Source organism: Ranitomeya imitator, chromosome 1 (assembly GCF_032444005.1).
Source record: "Ranitomeya imitator isolate aRanImi1 chromosome 1, aRanImi1.pri, whole genome shotgun sequence".
In the NCBI taxonomy this organism is placed as follows: Eukaryota; Metazoa; Chordata; class Amphibia; order Anura; family Dendrobatidae; genus Ranitomeya; species Ranitomeya imitator.
In genome coordinates, this window is record NC_091282.1 from 295,643,374 (window position 1) to 295,669,428 (window position 26,055).

A 26,055-nucleotide genomic window follows, 5' to 3' on the forward strand; every position below is an offset into this window, starting at 1 on the left:
TGAAAGAGCCCATGGACAGGAAGGCAGATGGCCTTCTAAAAAGGGCCTGGGAAAGTTCCTCGGCGATTATTGGAGCTAATATTGCAGCGACATCAGTAGCCCGCTCCATGGACCTTTGGCTAGATGATCTTCAAGATCAATTGATAGCTAAAACTCCCAGAGACACTATTCTAAAATCCCTACCTTTGCTAAAACTAGCAACTACCTTCTTGGCAGACGCATCTGCAGAATCGGTTAGGTTCGCAGCTAGAGGTCAATCTCTATCGAATGCAGCCCGTAGAGCTATCTGGCTTAACCCCTTAGTGACAGAGCCAATTTGGTACTTAATGACCGAGCCAATTTTTGCAATTCTGACCACTGTCACTTTATGAGGTTATAACTCTGGAATGCTTCAACGGATCCCGCTGATTCTGAGATTGTTTTTTCGTGACATATTGTACTTCATGTTAGTGGTAACATTTCTTCGATATTACTTGCGATTATTTATGAAAAAAACGGAAATATGGCGAAAATTTTTAAAATTTTGCAATTTTCAAACTTTGTATTTTTATGCCCTTAAATCAGAGAGATATGTCACGAAAAATAGTTAATAAATAACATTTCCCACATGTCTACTTTACATCAGCACAATTTTGGAAACAAAATTTTTTTTTGTTAGGGAGTTATAAGGGTTAAAAGTTGACCAGCAATTTCTCATTTTTACAACACCATTTTTTTTTAGGGACCACATCACATTTGAAGTCATTTTGAGGGGTCTATATGATAGAAAATAATGAAGTGTGACACCATTCTAAAAACTACACCCCTCAAGGTTCTCAAAACAACATTCAAGAAGTTTATTAACCCTTTACGTGCTTCACAGGAACTGAAACAATGTGGAAGGAAAAAATGAACATTTAACTTTTTTTTGCAAACATCTTAATTCAGAACCATTTTTTTTATTTTCACAAGTGTAAAAACAGAAATGTAACCATAAATTTTGTTATGCAATTTCTCCTGAATACGCCAATACCCCATATGTGGGGGTAAACCACTGTTAGGGCGCACCGCAGAACTTAGAAGTGAAGGAGCGCCGTTTGACTTTTTCAATGCAGAATTGGCTGGAATTGAGATTGGACGCCATGTCACGTTTAGAGAGCCCCTGATGTGCCTAAACAGTGGAAACTCCCCACAAGTGACACCATTTTGGAAACTAGACCCCTTAAGGAACTTATCTAGATGTGTGGTGAGCACTTTGAACCCCCAAGTGCTTCACAGAAGTTTATAACGTAGAGCCGTGAAAATAAAAAATCGCTTTTGTTTACACAAAAATGATCTTTTCGCCCACAAATTCTTATTTTCACAAGGGTAACAGGAGAAATTAGACCACAAAAGTTGTTGTGCGATTTCTCCTGAATACGTCGATACCCCATATGTGAGGATAAACCACTGTTTGGGCGCACCGCAGAGCTTGGAAGTGAAGGAGCGCCGTTTTACTTTTTCAATGTAGAATTGGCTGGAATTGAGATTGGACACCATGTCGCGTTTGGAGAGCCCCTGATGTGCCTAAACAGTAGAAATCCCCCACAAGTGCCCCATTTTGGAAACTAGACCCCCCAAGGAACTTATATAGATGTGTGGTGAGAACTTTGAATGCCCAAGTGCTTCACAGAAGTTTAGAATGCAGAGTCGTGAAAATAAAAAATATTTTTTTTTTTCACAAAAAAGATTTTGTAGCCCCCAAGTTTTTATTTTCACAAGGGTAACAAGAGAAATTGGACCCCAGAAGTTGTTGTCCAATTTATCCCGAGTACGCTGATGCCCCATATGTGGGGGTAACCCACTGTTTGGGCGCACGGCAGAGCTCAGAAGGGAGGGAGCACCATTTTACTTTTTGAGCGCAAAATTGGCTGTCGTGTTTGGAGACCCCCTGATGTACCTAAACAGTGGAAACCCCCCAATTCTAGCTCCAACCCTAACCCCAACACACCCCTAACCCTAATCCCAACCTGATCCATAATCCTAATCACTAACCCTAACCATAATCACAACCCTTACCCCAAAACAACCCTAATGTCAACCCTAACCATAACCCTAATCAAAACCCTAAATCCAACACACCCCTAATCCTAATCTCAACCCTAGCCTCAAACCTAACCCTAATCCCAATACACCCCTAATCACAACCCTAACCTTAACCCTAATCCCAAACCTAACCCTAATCCCAAGCGTAACCCTAATGCCAACCCTAACCCTAATACCAACCCTAATCCAAACCCTAACCCTAATCCCAGCTCTAACCCTAACTTTAGCCCCAACCCTAGCCCTAACTTTAGCCCCAACCCTAACCCTAGCGTCGTTTCACACTTGCGTCGTTTGGCATTCCGTCGCAATCCGTCGTTTTGGACAAGAAACGGATCCTGCAAATGTGCCCGCAGGATGCGTTTTTTGCCCATAGACTTGTATTGCCGACGGATCGTGACGGATGGCCACACGTCGCGTCCGTCGTGCACTGGATCAGTTGTGTTTTGGCGGAGCGTCGGCACAAAAAAAGTTCAATGAAACGTTTTTTTGTACGTCGCATCCGCCATTTCTGACCGCACATGCGTGGCCGTAACTCCGCCCCCTCCTCCCCAGGACATAGATTGGGCAGCGGATGCGTTGAAAAACTACAGCTGCTGCCCACGTTGTGCACAATTTTCACAACGTGCGTCGGTATGTCGGGCCGACGCATTGCGACGGCCCCGTACCGACGTAAGTGTGAAAGAAGCCTAACCCTAAATTTAGCCCCAACCCTAACCCTAAATTTAGCCCCAACCCTAACCCTAAATTTAGCCCCAACCCTAGCCCTACCCCGGGTTAATTACCGGCGATCGCAAATGCGGGGTGGGTTAAAAACCCCCCGAATCATGTTCTCTGGGGTCTCGGCTACCCTCGGCAGCCGAGACCACGGAGAAAATCGGCCTCTGGGGGGCGCTATGGACTTTTTCCACAGCGCCGTTAATTAACGGCGCTGTGGTTTAAGTACCCTTAGCGGCCGCCGTTAAAAGGCGCATCGGCGGTCGCTAAGGGGTTAAGAGGTGGTCGGGGGACATGCATTCTAAGAATAAATTGTGTTCTATACCCTTTTCCGGGGGCAAGGTCTTCGGACCGGTCCTCGACGATATTTTAGAAAAAGCTGCAGATGTCAAGAAAGGTTTTCCAGAAGAGAAGCCTAAAAAATTCCAGCCCTTTCGGAGGCCCCGCTATAATCAAAAACCCGATTTATAGGGGTAAGGGAAAGCAGGGTAGATGGAGCTACCAAAAAGGGGGGGATAACAGGCCTAAAAATAAAGAAACAAGCTACTCTGGACCAGGGTCCAGTTACCGCAGAAAATGACGCCATCAGAGTAGGGGGTCGTCTGACAGGATTTCTGGGAGGTTGGAGGGAGATCACAACAAGTCCATGGGTCTTACAGATCGTATCCCAGGGATACAAAATAGAATTCACATCCCTTCCTCCCGAAAGATTCCTGGTATCCAGCTCCCATCTAAAACTGTCATCCCCCATGTGGTCAGATATTCAAGACCTTTTAAAAATGGCAGCCATTGTTCCGGTACCCCCTCAAGAAGAGTGCAGGGGTCACTACTCCAATCTCTTCTCGGTAACAAAACCATCGGGAGAATCGAGAACGATTATAAATTTAAAACATCTGAACAATTGGGTCCTTTACAAAAGGTTCAAGATGGAGTCGATTCGGTCCACCATCCCCCTATTGAGAAAAGACATGGTAATGTGCACGCTGGACTTGGAGTGCATATTACCATGTACCCATTTATCAAAATCATCAAAGGTTCTTGCGGTTCGCGGTAAACTTGGAAGGAAAGATCTTCCATTTCCAATTCCGCTGTCTCCCCTTCGGCCTGGCTTCCGCTCCCAGGGTTTTTACAAAACTTATGGTGGAAGTAGTCGCTTTCCTGAGAAATCTATAATATAACGCTGGGAGCGTCACTCTGTCCGAAGCCTTAATAGACTGCGCAGGCGCGACGCTCCCAGCGTTACATTATAGATGCCGCCGAGAGCAGGGGGTCGGGAGTACGGGGAGATGCCGCCGAGAGCAGGGGGTCGGGAGTACAGGGAGATGCCGCCGAGAGCAGGGGGTCGGGAGCACGGGGGCGCCGTATGTGCGCCCGGCACAGAAAGTTTTTACTTACGCCAGTTCCGGCGCCATTGTCTTTCTCCTCCTGGTGCCGGAATCGGCGCCTGCGCAGTACGCGCTTTCCGGCGACATTTTATTGAAGACACACTGCAGTGTCTTCAATAAAATGGCGCCGGAAAGCGCGTACTGCGCAGGCGCCGATTCCGGCACCAGGAGAAGCAAGACAATGGCGCCGGAACTGGCGTTAGTAACAAATTGCTGTGCCATGAGGCTGTGGCACTTCATGCCACAGCCATTTGTTACTTACGGCATTTCCGCCGCCATTCTCTTTCTCCTCCTGGTGCCGGAATCAGCGCCTGCGCAGTCCGCGCTTTCCGGCGCCATTTTATTGAAGACACCCCTGCAGTGGAGCCGGATGATAGGTGAGTATGGTATTTTTTTTTTTTTTATATGGCAGCAACATACGGGGGCATATAATACAATAGTGGCGCAGGATGGCAGCAGCACATGACAGAACGGGCGCAGGATGGCAGCAGCACATGACAGAACGGGCGCAGGATGGCAGCAGCGCATGACATAACGGGCGCAGGATGGGAGCAGCACATGACAGAACGGGCGCAGGATGGGAGCAGCACATGACAGAACGGGCGCAGGATGGCAGCAGCACATGACAGAACGGGCGCAGGATGGCAGCAGGATGGGAGCAGCACATGACAGAACGGGCGCAGGATGGCAGCAGCGCATGACAGAACGGGCGCAGGATGGCAGCAGCACATGACAGAACGGGCGCAGGATGGCAGCAGCACATGACAGAACGGGCGCAGGATGGCAGCAGCACATGACAGAACGGGCGCAGGGTGGCAGCAGGATGGGAGCAGCACATGACAGAACGGGCGCAGGATGGCAGCAGCGCATGACAGAACGGGCGCAGGATGGCAGCAGCACATGACAGAACGGGCGCAGGATGGCAGCAGCACATGACAACGGGCGCAGGATGGCAGCAGGATGGGAGCAGCACATGACAGAACGGGCGCAGGATGGCAGCAGCGCATGACAGAACGGGCGCAGGATGGGAGCAGCACATGACAGAACGGGCGCAGGATGGGAGCAGCACATGACAGAACGGGCGCGGGATGGCAGCAGCACATGACAGAACGGGCGCAGGATGGCAGCAGCACATGATGGAGACCATATACCAATATAAATGCTCGCCACCCGGGCGTAGAACGGGTTCAATAGCTAGTCAGGATATAATGGTGGTTCCCTACTTAGACGACTTCTTAATAGCAGCAGACTCAGATGTCCTGCTCAGGGTCAATTGTCAGTCTCTCATCTCAACATTGCAGAATCTGGGATGGATTATAAATTGGGAGAAATCAGATCTAATCCCAAAACCCAGAATAAAATTCTTAGGAGTCATGCTCGATTCACAAGCAAGAATGTCCTTTCTTCCAGAGGACAGGCTAAAGGGCATAATACAGAAGATCCGTCACTTTTCTCGGGGCCGAAATACGATCAGAGACGGGATGAAAATACTAGGTCTGATGACGGCCTGTATTCCCTGCGTGAGATGGAGCCAGTTTCATTCTCGACAGCTTCAGAGGGGAGTTCTGAGGACCTGGAACAGAAGACAGAACTCACTGAACCGGACCCTGAGCCTTACTCCGCAAGTCAAAAGATCTCTGGTGTGGTGGACTCTTTCCAGAAACCTCCGACTGGGGGTGCCATGGCTTCAGACACCAAGCGTATCAGTTACAACAGATGCCAGTCAGCTCGGTTTGGGAGGTCATGTACTGGGAAGATACTTTCAAGGTCGCTGGTGGAAGGAAGACAGCAACCAGTCATCGAACCACAGAGAACTACAGGCGGTTTGGGAGGTCTTGACGGCAGCGCAGCAGCTGCTGCAGAACAAACACGTGAAGGTCTTCTCGGACAACACGACAACGGTAGCCTTCCTGCGGCATCAAGGTGGTCCAAGACATCTGGCATTACATAACCTGGCGGAACGGATATTCCGGTGGGCAGAAAGGTCTGTTCTGTCCATCTTGGCGATCCACCTGGAGGGCTCCAAGAACCAGTTGGCAGATTTCCTCAGCAGGAAAAACGTATCCCCCACGGAGTGGGAAGTGAACAACGAGGTGTTCAAGGATCTGTGTCAACGTTGGGGGATGCCGACGGTGGACCTATTTGCTACAAGAGGAAACGCGAAGCTCAAGATCTTCTATTCCCTAAACCCTTGGGAGAGTCCAGCCGCGATCGATGCCTTCTCACAACCCTGGAACCGCGGTTTTCTGTATGCATTCCCTCCTCTAGCAATGATCCCGAGGACACTCAGAAAGATCTGCGAGGACGGGGCCAAAGTCATACTCATAGCTCCTCACTGGCCGAAACGAAGTTGGTTTCCATTGCTAAGAAAACTGTCAGTGGAAGAACCCCTCCTGTTACCAGAAAGAGAGGATCTTCTACAAGGTCCAGTTCTACACCAGAATCCAGGAGCACTTCAGCTGGCGGCCTGGATCCTGAACGGAAGGTCTTGAGAGCAAAAGGGCTTTCAGATGATGTCATTTCTACCCTTCAAGCCAGCAGGAAGCCGGTGACATCGGCTATCTATACGAAAATATGGAAGCGATTCTGTGGGTTTTGCGGAGAGACAACAGTTGACACTGACCATCCAAATATCCCCAAAATTCTTGACTTTCTACAGTCAGGGTTTCAAAAAGGTCTTAGACCAAGTACATTAAGGGTCCAGATAGCGGCCCTGAGTGTATTCTTCGATTCTTCCCTGTCTGCCCATCCCTGGATTAGTAGATTCTCTAGAGCAGTCCAGAGATTAAAACCATTGATTAGAAGGTCAGTCCCGCCGTGGGATCTGAACTTGGTTCTAAATTTCCTATGTGAACAGGCGTGGGATGTAACAGAGGATATATAAATTGATAAACTCTCCCTTAAAACTGCATTTTTAGTTGCGATCACGTCGGCAAAAAGATTGGAGGAACTACAGGCTCTGTCGGTGCAGAATCCATATTTGCAGATATTCGAGGATAAACTAGTATTCAGACTCGATCCGGCGTTTCTCCCTAAAGTTGTGTCAGATTCCAATATGAATCAAGAGATTGTTTTACCATCATTTTGCCAGTTCCCTAAAAATCAGAAGGAAAGTTTTTACCACAACTTAGACGTAAGAGACTCGGTGCTCGGGTACCTCGATTTATCCAGACCCTGGAGACGGGACAACAATTTGTTTGTCCAGTTCAGGGGTCCAAATAAAGATAGGAAAACGTCTAAAGCGACTATCGCACGGTGGATAAAATCCACAATCAATTTAGCTTATAAAGCTAGAGGACAAGATTCCCCGGTCAACATCAAAGCCTATTCATCTAGGGCCATGGCCACATCATGGGCAGAGAAAGGGGGGGCGACGGCAGATCAGATCTGCAGAGCTGCGTCATGGTCTAGCCTTAGTACCTTTTCTAAACACTATAAGTTAGATGTAGTGTCACCTCAGTTGGCTTTCTGTAGAAAGGTACTGCAAGCAGTGGTCCCTCCCTAAATACCAGTCTCCTTTGGTATTTCTCCAGTGTGCTGTCAGGTGGTGAACTGGAAAACAGTAATTAGACCTACTGGTAATTGTATTTCCAGGAATCCATCCTGACAGCACTATTAGTTCCCTCCCTAATGTATCATCTTTATACTCATGTGATGTAACATTTGTATGATTGATTATTTTGTTGGAATAAACCTGTGTTTTGCATCCATCCAGATGTGTTACTTTGGAAAAGCACTGAAGGGTGGTAGGGGGAGGGTCCTTTTAACCTCTCGTGTTCCTGTCCCATCAAGGATAAGAAGGACGTCCTCCAGTGTGCTGTCAGGATGGATTCCTGGAAATACAATTACCAGTAGGTCTAATTACTGTTTTTTGATCTCATGTTATTCCACTTTTTGTTCGGTGGTATGATAATAAAGCGTTGTTTCTTGCCTCGTTTTTTTTGTGTGGTTTTTTTACGGTGTTCACTCAAGGGGTTAACTAGTGGGACAGTTTTATAGGTCGGGTTGTTACGGACTCGACGATACTAAATATGTGTACTTTTATTGTTTTTTTTTTTTTTGTTTTTTGTTTTTTTTATTTAGATAACGAAATGTATTTATTGGAAGAATAATATATATATTTTTTTTTTTTTACATGTGAATAATTTTTTTATTCGGAAGGCGCCCCGCGGCCATTTCGGGTCCGGGGCCTGCAGGGAGGAGGGATAACATCGCGATGTTCCGAGGGTCTCAGTGAAGCACGCAGGGAGCCCCCTCCCTGTGCGTTGCTTCCCTATGCCACCGGAATGCTGCGATCATGTTTGATCGCAGTGTTCCGGGGGTTAATGTGTCGGGAGCGGTCCTTTACCGCTCCTGGCACATAGTGCCGGATGTCAGCTGTAGTAATCAGCTGACACCTGGCGGGCAATCGGCCGCGCTCCCCAACCCAACAACCAAAACGCCCACCCCCCCGTGAGCGCGGCCGATCGCCTATGACTTACTATCCCGTCCCTGGGAATTAAGTCCCAGGTCACCTCGACGGGATGACGGGTGCGTCATATGGGATTAATGGGTTAATGGATGGCGAGTTGTCCTTTTATGAAATTTTTTTTGCCGTTTTTCTCTTCACTCATACCTTTTGATCGTTGTGGTCAGAGAGTTCTATTTTAACCTTATTGGTCCACAGGACTTGTTTGCAAAGTGTATCAGGCTTGTTTCGATGTTCTTTTGCATACTTCTGACTCTGAATTTTATGGTGATGATGCAGAAGAGGTTTTCTTCTGATGACTCTTCCATGAACTCCATATTTGTGCAGGTGTCTCTGAACAGTTGAACAATGTTCCTCAGCTCCAGAGTCTATTAAATCTTTCTGAAGGTGTTTTGCAGTCAAGCGGGGGTTCTGGTTTGCCGCCCTAGCAATCCTACAAGAGGCTCACACAGAAATTTTGCTTGGTCTTTCAGACCTCATCTTGACCTCCACTGTTCCTGCTAACTGCCATTTCTTATTCGAATAAAGGGTGACTTGCTTCTTATAGCCTTCTCCTGCCTTATGGGTCTTCACCATTTTCAGTGTGTTAGGCAGCTGCTTAGAAGAACCAATGGCTTCTGTTTGTTTTGGGGTTTTTTGGCACAAGGTTAAAGGAGGCTATTTTTATTTTGTTTTTTATAAAGTTAGAAATTTGCATCACCTGGCTTGATTGATGATTTGCCACCGCTCTATTCACATTGGGTTCTTATGTGCCCTGATTCTTGGGATCGGTATGGGGTCCCTTTCACTCTCTCCTCAGGCTAAAAGCACAAGCCCCTATCACAGACATCTGTGCTGATGACCTGGCTTCCCACTTTATAGAGAAAATAGACAATATCTGTCAGGAAATCCCCTCCCAATCACCAAGTTCAGTGACTCCCATCCTTCCCTGCATTTCCCCTAGCTCACTCTCCACATTCGATCCCATCACAGAAGAAGTCGTCTCCAGGCTCCTCTCTTTTTCTCGTCCGACTACATGCACCACCGACCCCATTCCCTCACACCTCCTCCAGTCTCTCCAGCCGTCATAACTCACCTAACTACAATCTTTAATCTCTCCCTCTCCTCTGGCATTTTCCCCTCCTCCTCCTTCAAACACTCTATTATTACTCCATTACTAAAGAAACACGCTCTCGACCCATCCTGCCCAAATAACTACAGACCAGTCTCCAATCTCCCCTTCATCTCTAAACTCTTGGAGTGCCTGATATACTTCCGCCTTACCCGTTACCTCTCCACTCACTCCCTCCTAGACCCTTCACAGTCTGATTTCTGCCACCTACATTCGACTGAAACTGCACTCATCAAAGTGACCAATGACCTTCTGACAGCAAAACGTAACGTGGCACCATAATAACACACCGGCAGCAGACGCGCTGTCTCGGTGTTATGTTTGACTCCGATCTCTCCTTTACCTCCCATATACAATCTCTTGCTCGCTCTTGCCGCTTACACCTAAAGAACATCTCTAGAATCCGCCCTTTTCTCACCATGTAAACAACAAAAACCCTCACTGTCGACCTGATCCACTCCCGTCTGGACTACTGTAATGCTCTATTAATTGGCCTCCCCCTCACGCGACTTTCCCCTCTCCACTCCATCCTTAATGCAGCAGCCAGGGTTGTCCATCTGGCTAATCGTTACTCGGACGCGTCCGCTCTTCGCCAGTCATTACATTGGCTGCCCATTCATTACAGGATACAATTCAAAGTACTTGTTCTCACCCACAAGGCTCTCCATAGTGCGGCACCCTCTTACATCTCCTCCCTCATTCCTGTATATCGGCCTAACCAACCGCTGCGCTCTGCAAATAACTTTCGACTAACCTCTGCACTAATCCTCCCACTCCCGACTCCAAGACTTCTCCCGTGCTTCACCAATCCTCTGGAATGCTCTACCCCAAGATATTAGGACCATCCACAATTTGCATAGTTTTAGGCGCTCGCTCACCACACATTTGTTCAGAGCGGCCTACCACGTTCACTAATCACTCATTTTATGTGTGTTTGTGTGTGTGTGTATAGCCCATTCACTATCCCCCACTTTCTGAAGATGGCTGGACCATCATTGTAAATACATCATTGTAAATGCACACCTGTGCTTTGTATCTCCCCCACCTCATTGTAGATTGTAAGCTCTCATGAGCAGGGTCGTTTTAATTCGCTTTAATATTGTATTGTTAACGTTGCTACTTATGTCTGTTGTGTTTGATACTGTTAAACTGTAAAGCGCTGCGGAATATGTTGGCGCTATAAAAATAAAGATTATTATTATTACGTGGATAAAGGGTAACTTGCACACTTTCACAGTGACCTCAGTGATGGATGAAGCAGCTAGTTACTTCCCCAGCCTATGGTGTAACTAAACGGAAGGGAAGGTTAGGGACTCTTAACTGGCTTGGGTTACACAATGTAACAATATGAAGCGCTTTTGCTCAACTATTACTCATTTACAGATACAATTGTACTCTGTGTAGCTTATTCAGGCAACAGATAATTTCCTAACCTCAAGTGCTTTGTCCTTGTTGCAGGATGCTTTTGAAAGAAAAGTCTCCATAAGGCAATGTTCACATGTCCATTAACCCCTTTCTGTACTATCCCGTCCATGTACCCTGGGCCCGTATGCCCATGGACGGGATAGTTCCTCACAGGCGGTTAGCCACGCTCACGGGGGGGGTACAGCTAATCACGGCCGGGTGTCAGCTGATTTTCACAGCTGACACCTGGCACTAAGTGCCAGCCAGGAGCAATCACAGACCGTTCCCGGCACTTTTATTTCATAAGAATGAAATAAAAAAATATATGTTAAAAAAAAAAAATCTATATTTGTTCCATCAATAAATATTTGAATAAAAAAAACTAAACAATAAAAGTACACATATTTGGTATCGTCGCGTCCGTAACGACCCGACCTATAAAACTGTCCCACTAGTTAACCCCTTTAGTGAACACCATTTAAAAAAAAGGCAAAAAATGCTTTATCATACTACCGAACAAAAAAAATAACATGCTATCAAAAAGACCGATATAAATAAACGTGGTACCGCTGAAAACTTCATCGTGTCCCGCCAAAAAATAAGCCGCCATACAACTCAATCACCGGAAAAATAAAAGTTATAGCTCTTAGAATAAAGGGATGCGGTCCCAGTACAATGGACGTCGTGGTCCGGTCCGGGGCCTCCCATCTTCTTACGATGTCCTCTTGTCTTCACGCTGCGGCTCCGGCACAGGCGTACTTTGTCTGCCCTGTTGAGGACAGAGCAAAGTACTGCAGGCGCCGGGAAAGGTCAGAAAGGCGGAGCCGCAGCGTGAAGACAAGAAGAGGACGTCATCGTAAGAAGTTGGGAGGGATCGGACCGGACCGCAGTGGGACCGCCCCTAGGTGAGTATAATCTAACCTGTTTTTCTCATCTTTCAGGATACATCGGGGGCTTATCTACAGCATTACAGAATGCTGTAGATAAGCTCCTGATGCCGGTGGGCTTATCATCGATTTTGGGGGTGACAGGTTCTCTTTAAGAGGCACAGGTTTTAGAATGGTGTCACTTTTGGGTATTTTCTATCATATAGACCCCTCAAAGTGACTTCAAAGTGATGTGGTCCTTTTAAGAAAAAAAAAAAGTGTTGTAAAAATGAAAAATCGCTGGTCACCTTTTAACTCTTATTAACTCCCTAACAAAAAAAACTTGCCTCGAGATTGTGTCGCAGGCACTCTTATGGGTGGTTAGACAGCATGATGTGGACAGCAAATTCCACTGTCGTAGATTTGACAGCAGCATTAACTTGTTGGGTTCAAATCCCACCAAGGACAACATCCGCAAGGAGTTTGTATGTTCTCCCCATGTTTGCGTGGGTTTCCTCCGGGTACTCTAGTTTCCTCCCACATTCCAAAAACATACTGATAGGGATTCTAGAGATAAGTGGGCAGAGCTCCACTCCAATTACAGCTGGTAGGAGCAGATGATGGCTAAATAATACAGACATCATCTGCTTTTAAACATGTGGGCTCAGCTCCTGAGCAAGCATCAAATTCAAGGAGCCGACATATGACGTAACTGTGTGTCAGTAAGTTGTGATTAAATTTGGGCCTGTGTACAATACTTTCCAGGTTTGTTATGATTGCAGTTGTTTCTTCACACCCTGTGTAAGATCAGGCAGGAGATCAAAAGTGTAGGGATACTATTCATTGTGAAGTGTGGTTAATGGACTGTACAACGTTGGAAAAAATAGTTTCAAATGTGTCAACAGGTAGTGTGGTGTCTGGGAGCCGATGGGAGGGCAATTATTTATTTATTTTTATTTCCCCTTCACTCACAATCCTGTACAAACATTTTATATCTGGGCATCTAGTCCTACATGACCAGTCAACTGAGTGTGACCCTCAATTATCAGACAGGGGTTTTTGTTTGTTTGTTTGTTTTTTTTACCAAGCAGTGCTCTGAGGAGGTTGTAATGTACAAATTTAACGGGCCACATATTATTTGGTTTTATGTAATGTATAAATCATCCTTTATGTTCAGATTACAGGATGCCATGTCAAAAAGCAAAGAGCAAGAAGATAACTATGAAGCCACACATCCAAATCTGCTGAAGCGAGATACTGTAGGTAAGTAAAGCTTTGGATTTTATAATATGGTGGTGAAGCCCCCAGCAGCCAAGATCTCAAGTATTCAATCGGTGATGTCTGTACATATACAATCAGGTGAGGCAATATGGGAGTGCACAGGTAGAAGTTACACCTGGAGCCTGCTAGTGGACTTGAACAGTAATTTTTCCTGGTGCAGCTTTTTTTGCTGAAAATATAGAGGGCTGTCATTTGTATTTGTGTTTTCAGGAAGCAGTTCAAGAATTAATTTGTACACCATTGTTTGTACTGAGCTGTATTGTGACTGTGACTCTGGCTTGCTTCTCACAGACAAGCCGTGAGTCTAGTACGAGGTCAAAAGCCAGGAGGGTAGATCATAAACAGAGGGGTCAGCCAAAGGAGTAGTCAGTGCTTCATGGCAAAATACAGATGGTCAAAAGGCAAATCCAGGGTTCAGCAACAGAAGATCAGAATGTCTGAATTGGAAGCACAGAGAACACGCCACACTGAGCTGAAAGCTACAACTGACAGTTGTCTGGGACTGACTGTCTAGTTAAGTAGCTGGTTAATCACTTGAAACAGGTAACACCTGAAGGAAGCTTGGCGCCTCCCAGTCTCAGATTATGAATAGAATGTAGTTTTATATCAATAAAACCCTTAAAGTGGGTTGTCAACTAGTAGGCCAACCCCTCTTCATAGCCCACGCTTCACCCCGACCCCTGTGTCGGCGCGGTGTCTGCACCCACTCTCCCCGGAGCTTTCATTCGGGTGTTGACACGTGACATCACTGTCATCGCCTTTTGTCAAATTGAACATGAAGAGGAAGTCCGGGCTGCAGCTGATCTGACTTTAAGTTTAAAATTTTTTTTTATTTAAAATGGTATTCAAATGTTACGGTTGAAAAAAATGCAAACATGAAGCGAAAAAAGCTTGCATTATTGGAGTGCATACAATCCCAATCCTAGTCTCTCTATCATGGAATATAATAGATGATTGTCTTGTAGCCTTTCCTTCCACAGTCGGCTCATGTACTTGCTCTTTTTTTTCCAGATACTAGCAGAGGTCTTGGTGCAACAAGTGCAGAGTATCAACACAAAAATCCAGTTCTGAGAGACTACCACATGAAAATTGACAATAATTTGGGTACGGTAATTGTATTTTGGTTTTCTGTTTTGTTAGCTCTAAGGATCATAAAACATATGCCTATATAAACCACTGCAATCTATGTAAAGTGTCTTACCTATGAATATTATAAAGCAATCATTTATTTGTCATAAAGCTGAAAGGGAATTTATCATTTTTTTTTTTTTTTTTTTTTTTTTAAATTACATTTAAATTTGGTTTTGTTAAAGAGGTTGTCTGGTCGGTCTCAGATGAAGAATCTGAAGACTGCTAAATTCTGGCACTGCGATGTGAGCTCTGTTTTTTCCCAGAATTCCCCATGCGGGTGGGAGGTCACGTGAGTCACATGACTTGACGTGACCACATGTATAAGATTTGCGAACATGTGGTCGCAAGTTTACAATCTATGAATAAAGATTTTATAAATATGTCCGATTTCTATAGCTTTGTTGTGTAGACTGGGTCACAGTCCTCCAAGACGTTGTTTGCGCTTAGGGGGTTAAGGTTATAGGGCAACATGGAAACTTTGGCCACTACACACTTCATATGGCCAAAGATAGCTGTGTGCCAATACTACACTTCAGCGTAATGTTTGTGAATGAGGGCTGCATTGTGACCTTCAAGACACTACCACTAGCAATGCATAAAAAGCTGGAACTGGTTGGAGTTTTTGCGACTTTTGTCCCAGTTGTTGTACTTTGAGGATTGTAATGTCACCACATTCCTTTGGAAGACCCATATTGTGACTAACATCATGGTGTCCATCAGTATAGTGGAGCTAACATTAAGGCTGGGGCTACACAGTGACAAGGTATAATGGCAACATTAAAACCTGAACATTATAAAGTACTATTCTTACTTTGCTTACACAGAAGCATTGATGCTGTGTCCAGATTTATGTGTCTGAGCAGATTCTTGGTCACTCCCTTGGTCTATACTCCAGCTTTTCATGAGACTATTAAGGTACCGTTACACTAAACGACTTACCAACGATCATGACCAGCGATACGACCTGGCCGTGATTGTTGGTAAGTCGTTGTGTGGTCGCTGGGGAACACAGACAGCTCTCTCCAGCGACCAACGATCAGGGGAAAGACTTCGGCATCGTTGAAACTGTCTTCAACGATGCCAAAGTCCCCGGGTAACCAGGGTAAACATCGGGTTACTAAGTGCAGGGCCGCGCTTAGTAACCCAATATTTACCCTGGTTACCATTGTAAAAGAAAAAAAAAAAAAAACAGTACATACTCACATTCCGATGTCTGTCACGTCCCCCGCCGTCAGCTTCCCGCACTGACTGTGTCAGCACCGGCCGGCCGTAAAGCAGAGCACAGCGGTGACGTCAAGTGAACACATCGCTGGATCGGCGTCACACACGCCGATCCAGCGATGAGAGCGGGTGATCAGCGACCAAAAAAAGGTCCTGATCATTCCCCAGCGACCAACGATCTCCCAGCAGGGGCACACATAACGAGATCATTAGCGGGATCGTTGCTACGTCACAAAAAGCGTGACGTTGCAACGATATCGTTAAAAAAATCGTTGTGTGTGAAGGTACCTTTAGTCTACTGACACCTCTTTGTAGACCATGCAGGAAAGTGGTGTACCTCTGATAGGGTGACTCTTTAGGAGGAAGTTGTAAAATGAAGAAAAAATTAGTTCTGTTCTACATAAATACTTTAAACATAACATTAGATAATGGATCACTCGATTCTCAACTTTTTCCTTCTTTGGCCAAAAGTTAATGCCTGCGTCTCGCCATCTGTAGTGGAAGTCCTGGCTCAAATGATAAAATATTTTCCTTTTCTTGCTTCCGGAACCCGGTATCACAGTACAAAAAGAATTGTCATTTATGCTTGCAAACTAGAAATTAATCTAGCCAAGGAAAGGAACATGCAGCATATGATTATTTCTATGAGAACTGCTCCTCCTCAACAACTAGGGATGGCTCATGGCTGAGCTCAGTCTCACAGTTAGGGAACCACTACTCTAGTGGATATGCAAGTCCTAAGTATTGCATACTTTTTTTTTCATAATCGCTCCATTGAGAGCAGATGCGTTTGATCATGATATATACAGTACTGTGCAAACGTTTAAGGGTATGTGCACACGTTGCGGATTTGGCTGCTGATCAGCAGCGAATTTGGCCCTGCTGATCCGCAGCAGTTTTCCATGCATGGAAAAAGTACCATGTAATCCTATGGAAAATCAAATCCGCAGTGCTCATGCTGTGGAAAATTCTGCATGGAAACGCAGCGTTTTACACCTGCTCCATAATTGGAATCCAAAGGTAAAACACGCAGGCGAAATCCACATAAAAACCACACAAAATCCGCGATAAAACGCAGGGCATTTTACATGCGGACTTGGCAGAATGCGCGCGGAAAAATGAGCAATGGAATCCGCAACGTGTGCACATAGCCTTAGGCAGGTGTGGGAAGAACTGCTGCAAAGTAAAAAAATAAATAAAAACCACTTTTGTAAATAGAAGTGTTAATAGTTTAGTTTATTTGTATCAGTTAACAAAATGAATGAACAAAAGAGAAATCTAAGTCAAATCGATATTTGGTGTGACCACCCTTTACTGTTAAATGGAAGGTGCCATCCAAAAAAAAAAAAGTTTTTAATGGAGTAAAATATGAAAAGTGTACACATTTTTTATCGTTTCCACTGTTAAACACTAGGGGGAGCAGCTGCTAAAATTTGCCCTGAAAACCTAGTGTACAACTACAGTCATGGCCAAAAGTATTTACACCCCTGCAATTCTGTCAGATAATACTCATTTTCTTCCTGAAAATGATTGTAAACACAAATTCTTTATTATCCTCATTTAATTTGTCTTAAATAAAAAAACACAAAAAGAATTGTCCTAAAGCCAAATTGGATATAATTCCACACCAAACATAAAAAAGGGGTTGGACAAAAGTATTGACACTGTTCGAAAAATCATGTGATGCTTCTCTAATTTGTGTAATTAACAGCACCTGTAACTTACCTGTGGCACCTAACAGGTGTTGGCAATAACTAAATCACACTTGCAGCCAGTTGACATGGATTAAAGTTGACTCAACCTCTGTCCTGTGTCCTTGTGTGTACCACATTGAGCATGGAGAAAAGAAAGAAGACCACAGAACTGTCTGAGGACTTGAGAAACCAAATTGTGAGGAAGCATGAGCAATCTCCAAAGACCTGAATGTTCCTGTGTCTACCGTGCGCAGTGTCATCAAGAAGTTTAAAGCCCATGGCACTGTAGCTAACCTCCCTAGATGTGGACGGAAAAGAAAAGTTGACAAGAGATTTCAACACAAGATTGTGCGGATGTTGGATAAAGAACCTCGACTAACATCCAAACAAGTTCAAGCTGCCCTGCAGTCCGAGGGTACAACAGTGTCAACCCGTACTATCCGTCGGCGTCTGAATGAAAAGGGACTGTATGGTAGGAGACGCAGGAAGACCCCACTTCTTACCCCGAGACAAAAAAGCCAGGCTGGAGTTTGCCAAAACTTACCTGAAAAAGCCTAAAACCTTTTCGGAAGAATGTTCTCTGGTCAGATGAGACAAAAGTAGAGCTTTTTGGGCAAAGGCATCAACATAGAGTTTACAGGAGAAAAAAAGAAGCATTAAAAGAAAAGAACACAGTCCCTACAATCAAACATGGCGGAGGTTCCCTGATGTTTTGGGGTTGCTTTGCTGCCTCTGGCACTGGACTGCTTGACCGTGTGCATGGCATTATGAAGTCTGAAGACTACCAACAAATATTGCAGCATAATGTAGGGCCCAGTGTCAGAAAGCTGGGTCTCCCTCAGAGGTCATGGGTCTTCCAGCAGGACAATGACCCAAAACACACTTCAAAAAGCACTAGAAAATGGTTTGAGAGAAAGCACTGGAGACTTCTAAGGTGGCCATCAATGAGTCCAGACCTGAATCCCATAGAACACCTGTGGAGAGATCTAAAAAATGGCAGTTCGGAGAAGGCACCCTTCAAATATCAGGGACCTGGAGCAGTTTGCCAAAGAAGAATGGTCTAATATTCCAGCAGAGCATTGTAAGAAACTCATTGATGGTTACCGGAAGCGGTTGGTCGCAGTTATTTTGGCTAAAGGTTGTGCAACCAAGTATTAGGCTGAGGGTGCCAATACTTTTGTCTTGCCCATTTTTGGAGTTTTGTGTGAAATGATCAATGTTTTGCTTTTTGCTTCATTCTCTTTTGTGTTTTTCATTTAAGACAAATTAAATGAAGAAGATAATACCAAAGAATATGTGTTTGCAATCATTTTCAGGAAGAAACTGAGTATTTTCTGACAGAATTGCAGGGGTGTCAATACTTTTGGCCATGACTGTAGCTCACATTACGAATGCAGTAAATGTGGCCGGGATCTGTGCACGTGTGATGTCACCTCTCTCCTCCCTTTCTGGGCATTTGAAAAGAGTAAGAGAGGATGTAGTTTAGGATCAGAGTGGAGCCATTTTGTTGGTGACTGCAGAGTGATACTGAGACGTGGAAAGTGTCAATGAGGATGGCTGGTAGAGCCAATTCTGTTAGTTGGTGCTGCTCGCCGGGTTACTGTATTTGTCGGACTATAAGGCACACCTAGGTTTTAGAGGAGGAAATGAGAAAAAAATTGAAGCAAATATTTGTCAGTTCTGTGCTTAATATCCCCTATCCTGGTACATAAGGTCCCCTCATCCTTATCCCGGTATGCATGTGCTTTTCATCCCTATCCTGGTAGGCATTGTCCCCCTGATCCCTATCCTGGTATGCATGGCCCCCTTCTCTGTGCTGGTATGCGTGGCCCCCCCCATCCCTATCCTGGTATGCAAGGACCCCAGCTCTGTCCTGGTATGCATGGCCCCCCATCACCATCCTGATATGATATATAATGAGATAAAAAGTTATACTTGCTTTCCTGCACTCCCTTGCAGCTTTCTGTTCCGATGCCAGCAGCTGCTTTATGCTTTTTCAGCGGAGGCAGGGACAACTGCCAGAATACTCACTGCATTCCACTCCGAGACTATGTGCGTGAAGAGCAGTGAATATTCATTGCTCTTTAATAGCGAGCACAGTGTTAGCCACTGCTGCTGACTGCAGCTGCGGGGCGTTCACACATGCCGCTACTAAAGGGAATGAATATCCATTGCATTCCACGCCTATGGGAGTGGAGAGCAGTGAATATTCATTGCCTTAAATAGTGGGCACATGCAAACGCCTGGCAGCTGCAGGAAGGCGGCTGCTGAGGGTAACAGCGTGTCCGCTATCAAAGAGAAATGAATATTCACTGCACTCCATGCCCACGGGCGTGGAATGCAGTGACTATTAATTTCTTTTTAGCAGCAGGCACGCCTCTGCCGCTCCCCCCACCTCCCCATCACAGCCAGAGCAGGTATATCCAGACTATAAGGCGCAACCCCCATTTTCTTCCACGTTTTTGGAGGAAAAAAGTGCATCTTATAGTCCAAAAAATATGGTATGTGTTAGATTCGCAGAGTGTATCACAGGAATTAGATACAGGGCTCAATCTAGTGTAGTATCATATGACTGGATTAGATGCACAGTATGTAATGTGTGACACTGCTCCGTCCACTTCTATGGGAGCAGTGGTGTAATGTGATGGGCATAGATGCACTGTCTGGGGTGCACCACGCGTGACTGGCATTCAGGGCTGTGGAGTCGGTAAGCCAAACCTCTGACTCCTCAATTTCCCTGATTCTGATTCCACAGCACTGCCTCACTACTGAGCATATACATACAGTGCAGCACAGATTCATTTCAACTAAAAGCCGGGCAGCACGGTGGCGCAGTGGTTAGCACTACAGCCTTGCAGCGCTGGGGTCCTGGGTTCTAATCCCACCCAGGACAACATCTGCAAAGAGTTTGTATGTTCTCTCCGTGTTTGCGTGGGTTTCCTCCGGGCACTCCGGTTTCCTCCCACATTCCAAAAACATACTGATAGGAATTCTAGATTGTGAGCCCAATCGGGGACAGTGATGATAATGTGTGCAAACTGTAAAGCGCTGCGGAATATGTTAGCGCTATATAAAAATAAAGATTATTATTATTATTATAAGCCTGGATCCATAGATCAGGAACAGAACAGACATTTATAGGAAATTTCATAACTTTCCCAAATTATTATGAAAAAATTTACATCACATCCTGCATTGTACTACATTGTACTACTGTGCCCAATTTATTATTTATAATAGAAGTCTGTCGGCCATTTTATACCGACGCCACTAAAATGGACACAGACTCCGCAGCGCTGCTGGAATTAGATGCGCTCTGGGGCCTACCAGGCATAGGCATGACGAGAATTACCGTAGATGCTTCTCATCATCACCACCACCAGCCCCTTTCCATACACTGCACCATATAAGTAGCAGCAACCCTCCAACATGCACCCCCATAAAGTTACATCAACCATGATTCTATGCCCCAAAATACACCCCCTCAGGCCACAACATAAGCCTCATCTCCATTCTAGCAGCCACTGCACTGGACAATATAAGCAGTGAGAGCCTTCCTAAACTGCGTGTTTAGTGCTTGCTAGAGAAGGATGATGGAAGATTTCAAAACATCTAAGCAATGTTTGATTTTGCTAATTCCTATTAATACTTACAACAATATTATTGTACTGTATATTACCAATTGTACCAGTACAACAGTGTATTAACAAGTAGGAGAATAAAAGCACCTAAATCTTTTATAATTAGTCAATTTCACCTGTTCCTTATTTTACAGATGACATGTCTTCAGGTTTGGGTCGTCTTAAAAATCTAGCCCTTGGTTTGCAGTCTGAGATTGATGACCAGGATGAAATTATTGGTCGCTTGACAGGAAAAGTGGATAATATGGACTTGAATATCAAGACTACGGACAAAAAGATCCGGGATGAACTGTGAAAAGTTCTAGAAGTTTCCAGCCAGCACAGTCCTTTCCAGTTTTATACTCTTCCTACATTTTATTGAACAAACCATCACAAGCGTCTCACATTTTATATTGCTCGTATTGAGCTTATCATATGTCTGTATGCCAGGGATTATCATACTTTACACTACTTTCAATTACTATAAATGTAGGATCAATATATGGGATAACAGGTGAAAAGAATTCAGTTTGTGAGATTTCCCAAAACAGTTCACATAAAAGATTGAGTAACTGTGCGACTACAGTTATATTGTGCTGATCTAGATTTACAGCGATTTCATCCAGAATTACATTACCAATTCTGCTAGTCCTCATTGGAGTCAGAGAAGGCGTCACTTTCCTGTAATGAAGTAGCTCTTCCTACATGAGATTACTGCCATTACCTGCTATAGAGACTACACTCCATTAATTGCATATCACCAAAATGTACATAGATGCAATAATTAACTAAACCTATACTGGCGGAGACCACCTAGGAGGTGGAGGTTTAACAGCTCCCTATATAGCTTAATTGTTATACTAAAGTTTGGCCAGCTCAACCACGGACACCAATATAATCGCATAATAAATTTTCTAAGCTTCCTGCTGACATGTAACCTCTACTTTCATTGCCTTTTATTTATTTTTCTTTGCGAATTGCCTAAAGTTATACTGTGAATATTTGCTGTCCCTTTGCCTCTATCTAAAGAGTTAATACAATCTTATGCTCTCAGAAGCACACTGCTTCCCTTGCCTCCTAACTGCTGGGGGCAGTGTGCTTCTGATTGACAGCAGCAGCGTTGCCCTGCTGGCCCCAACTGTGCACTCCCAATGATACTATGAGTATGAGGCAGCTTTACGGCACCCAAAGCACAGTGGTAGTGAAGCTGGCCAGGATTAGGGTGCTTTCACATTGTGTTTAGGCCAGGGGTGTCAAACTGTATTCCTCGAGGGCTGCAAACAGGTCATGTTTTCAGGATTTCCTTGTACTGCACAGGTGATAATTTAATCACCAACTCATTATTTGTGTAGGTGATTAAATTATCACCTGTGCAGTACAAGGAAATCCTGAAAACATGACCTGTTTGCAGCCCTCGAGGAATGCAGTTTGACACCCCTGGTTTAGGCACCCGTATGGTGGCTCCATTGGGGCTTACGTCTGAACTCCCGCAAAATGGGTTTTGAATGTATGCGCTGATGGGGCTATAGACTATAATGGTGGCAACAGAGTGAAATACCCTCTGCAATGCATCATTTTCAGGCGTGTATACTTGAGGTGGACACTCGGACTTGGTAGACGTTGGTTCTGGGTGTCCTCCTCCAGTAGTAGTATTCGCCCATAAATGATGCACAGCAGAGTGCATGATCGCAATGTCAGCACCATTATAGTCTATGGCCCGAATCACATTTTGAGGGAAGTTCTGGACATAGCTCCGAGGGGCCCACTGAACGCAATGTGAAATCCCTCAGCTGCTAACCGTGCACTCCAGAGATCTTGACCTGCTTCTCTGAATTGCTTACAAGCTCAATAGGAAAGAGCTGGTAAGCACTACCCATAGTTGTCAACCATTGCTGGACAATAGAATTGGCCTGTCCAAAAAACAAAGATTGGTGGAGAACGTGGCAAAATTTAAATTGTAAAGTTGCTTGTTTTTAAACGCACTTTGCATGTTTACCCATCCTAGAAAATTGGAATGACCCTTTAATTTTTAGATTTTTTCCTTTTTACATTTTTTTTTTTTTCATTTAAGATTAATAATGTATAGAAAGCAAGTCTGTAAGGCACCATAGAAGATGTCCCTGTTAAAACCTTCTCCAGTTGCTTCTTACCGAAAGTATTCGCACACCTAGTATAGTTTTAGTACTGTGTATGTAATTGTATGTGCTTCATTAATGCAACAGCAGAAATGTCATGATCCTCACGTGAGGACTTACATTAAAGGGAATGTATTATCAGAAAATAACCTATTGTTTAAATCGGATTTTTCTGTTACATTTTTCACCGATAATAATGAAATTTCTGAAAATTGTTCCCAAAAAACAAAGTGTGAAATTATAAGATTTCTCGTTATAATTTTTAAGCTACATTGTATATGTAGATTTTAAGTATAGATCATTTTCTGTTGATACATTCTTTTTTAAATGAACTGTAACAAATGAGAAAATGGGGTAAATGATGGGTAGCGTCACAAATCCAACTAAAGATATCTGATAAAAAATAAAGTGCCTAAAACCCATAAGGAGGGCCATAAGACAATGAGAGCCTTCGTTAGTTAATTCATTAATTTAAAGTTATGATTATTCTTATGTGATGTGCATAAAAATGCATTATAGAAATAACTTTTTCTTGCTGATTTTGAGTGCTTTCATGTTGTATGTTGCAAAAATATATACACCTGCTTTTATTTTCGTTGCCATTGGAAACTGACTAATGTGTGACTCCTACCATCCGCTGTTAAATACAACATGCCATATTTTTTGGACTACAAGACGCACTGAACCATAAGATGCACCCCAAATTTTTATGTAGTAAATTATGAAAAATGTAATGCATCAAATGGGGGTCTGTCTTACAGTCCAAATTCAGCTTACCGGTGGGGGTGGACCAGGGTCACAGGAGGTGTTCGGAGGTATGACACTGCGAGTCCCATGCCAGGCTGGTAGAAGGGGTTAAGGAGGTGCTCGGCAGTCTGGGGGCTCCGCCGCCAATTTGTGAAAATCCAGAGCTCCTGCACTAACATTATTTCAATGTGGTGGACTCCGGGAAAATTGCCGCCGGAGGCTGTACATGCAAACCAGCAAAATGGGCATACACATACATTGTAGCACTTCTTAAAGCACTTGACTTTAATTTATTCCTATTTTAGGTCCATCTATTTTTTTTGTTGAGTGTGTAGAATAGAGAGTGTGAAACACATATTGGATCAATAGAATTAATTGGATAATACTTTAAGGTCCCTTACGCTGGCCGATAATCTGTCAGATTCCAACACTAGCAACATATTGTAGACAAATTGCTCAATTTCTCAACCCATTCACATTAAACAATGTGTCCAAAAACGGTCATTGCATTGTTCACGAAATTTGTTCAAGCAAAAAAATGTGGTTCAACTTTTAAAAATTGTTATGTAAATGGAGATTGTTTGCTTGTTAAACGTTTGACTGTCAAAAAGGATTCAAGATTTAACACTAGAATTGTACCGTTTCCGTTTTTTTTTCTTGTCGTTTCCAACTGCTGCAACTGGGTGAAGGCTACTGAGCAAAATGACATTCTTATTTGGCTTACCTTGGTAAACTGTAAGAGTGATGTCACCATTCTTCATCAGAGTAGTCTCATATGTATTTGTTATTAGGAGACTTGCCTACTACTACTTTTATGTATGGGGTCAAATTGACCCCTTTAGTACTTATAGGTATGAATTGTAAAATCCGGGCCCCTGAAAAAGTTTCAATTCAATTTTGTGTCCTAAATATACACTAACATGAATAAATAAGTCACAAAAACTCAGAACTCATTTGTTAAAATTTTAGAAATTATAGGAAAAAGAAATAGCAAAAGGGTCAAAATGACCCCTCCGGTAGTTCTAGTGTTAAATAGGATTCTCTGTGTGAACATGGTGTACAATAATCAATGTAACAATTCAATCATTTAATTCACTGTTCTTTTCCTGTATAAACGCTTGCCTTACATTATTTGCTAGTCGTGAATTACAATAGAGAGAGATATGCATGATTTCAATGGAAAATCGGATTTGGAGGCCGGATTCATCGTTTCACATCTCCGTTTCACACGTTTTTGGCCGGTTCTGTCACTGTGTGCTTTTTTTCGCCAGTCGAAAAAACGTTCATCTGGACGTTTTCTCCCTCCGCCGGAAACAACTATTTGGACGTATCTGGAAAATAACGGATGAAACGTCTGGCCATCAGGTGCAATCCGACGCTAATACAAGTCTATCAGAAAAGAACGGATCCGTTTTTTTTTCAAAACTTGCCAGATTGTGCCTTAGGCCCCTTTCACACATCACTATTTTGCTATCAGTCGCAATCGGTCGAATTTTGAAAAAAAAATGTATCCGGCAACTGATGCCGCCGCATCCATTTTTTTCTCTCGTAGACTAGTATTGGCGATGGATTGCAGCGGATGGCCTCACGTTTCATCCGTCGCTCGCCGGATCCGTCAAAAATTGTCTGGCAGCCGGAGACAATGGACAAAGTAACGTTTTTTGTGTGCATCGAAAAAACGGACAGCAGCGGATATGTCGCCGTCCATCGTTTGCTAGAATGGAAGCCTATGGCGCCGGATCCGTCAAATGATGGAATCCGGCTACGGATTCAATTTTTTTTTTTTTAACTGAGCATGCTCCTATCCAATTAGCCAGATCCGCTAGTCGGATCCGTCGCATTAGTTTTTCACAATCTGCGACGGATCCGTCGAGCCAACGGATTGTGACTGACGGCAAAAAACTGATGTGTGAAAGGGGCCTTAAACGGCAAACAGGTTGTATCTCATTGAGCACTGCAAGGTCTGCAAAAAGCAGGAAACGAATGCAGGTTGCAGTATGTCTGATAGAAATAACACATTCACTTACATTGGCCGTGCACTATCAGTCACATATGGACATCACAGACCTGAAAATACTCTCATCTAAGTGTGGGGTTTTTTTTTGTTTTTCCGAAAGTCTTCTTAGTCCTCTATGTAGCAGAGATATACCGGTACTTGTTTTTCAGAAAGAAATTGGGGAAAAGTTTTCTCTGTATGCGGCTGACTTTTGAAGA

General features: G+C 44.2%; 1 protein-coding gene across 2 annotated transcripts in view; it reads left to right on the plus strand.

Moving 5' to 3' along the window:
* Positions 1–24,474, plus strand: part of SNAP29 (synaptosome associated protein 29) — a 67,405-nt gene extending 42,931 nt beyond the window's left edge. For both annotated transcript variants that reach the window (XM_069756763.1, XM_069756754.1), the window contains exons 4-6: positions 13,190–13,275; positions 14,305–14,397; positions 21,115–24,474. In XM_069756763.1, coding sequence (XP_069612864.1) covers positions 13,190–13,275; positions 14,305–14,397; positions 21,115–21,275 — 340 coding nt within the window. In that variant the 3' untranslated portion in view covers positions 21,276–24,474. The remainder of the gene's footprint in view (positions 1–13,189; positions 13,276–14,304; positions 14,398–21,114) is intronic.
* Positions 24,475–26,055: the final 1,581 nt, after the last annotated feature.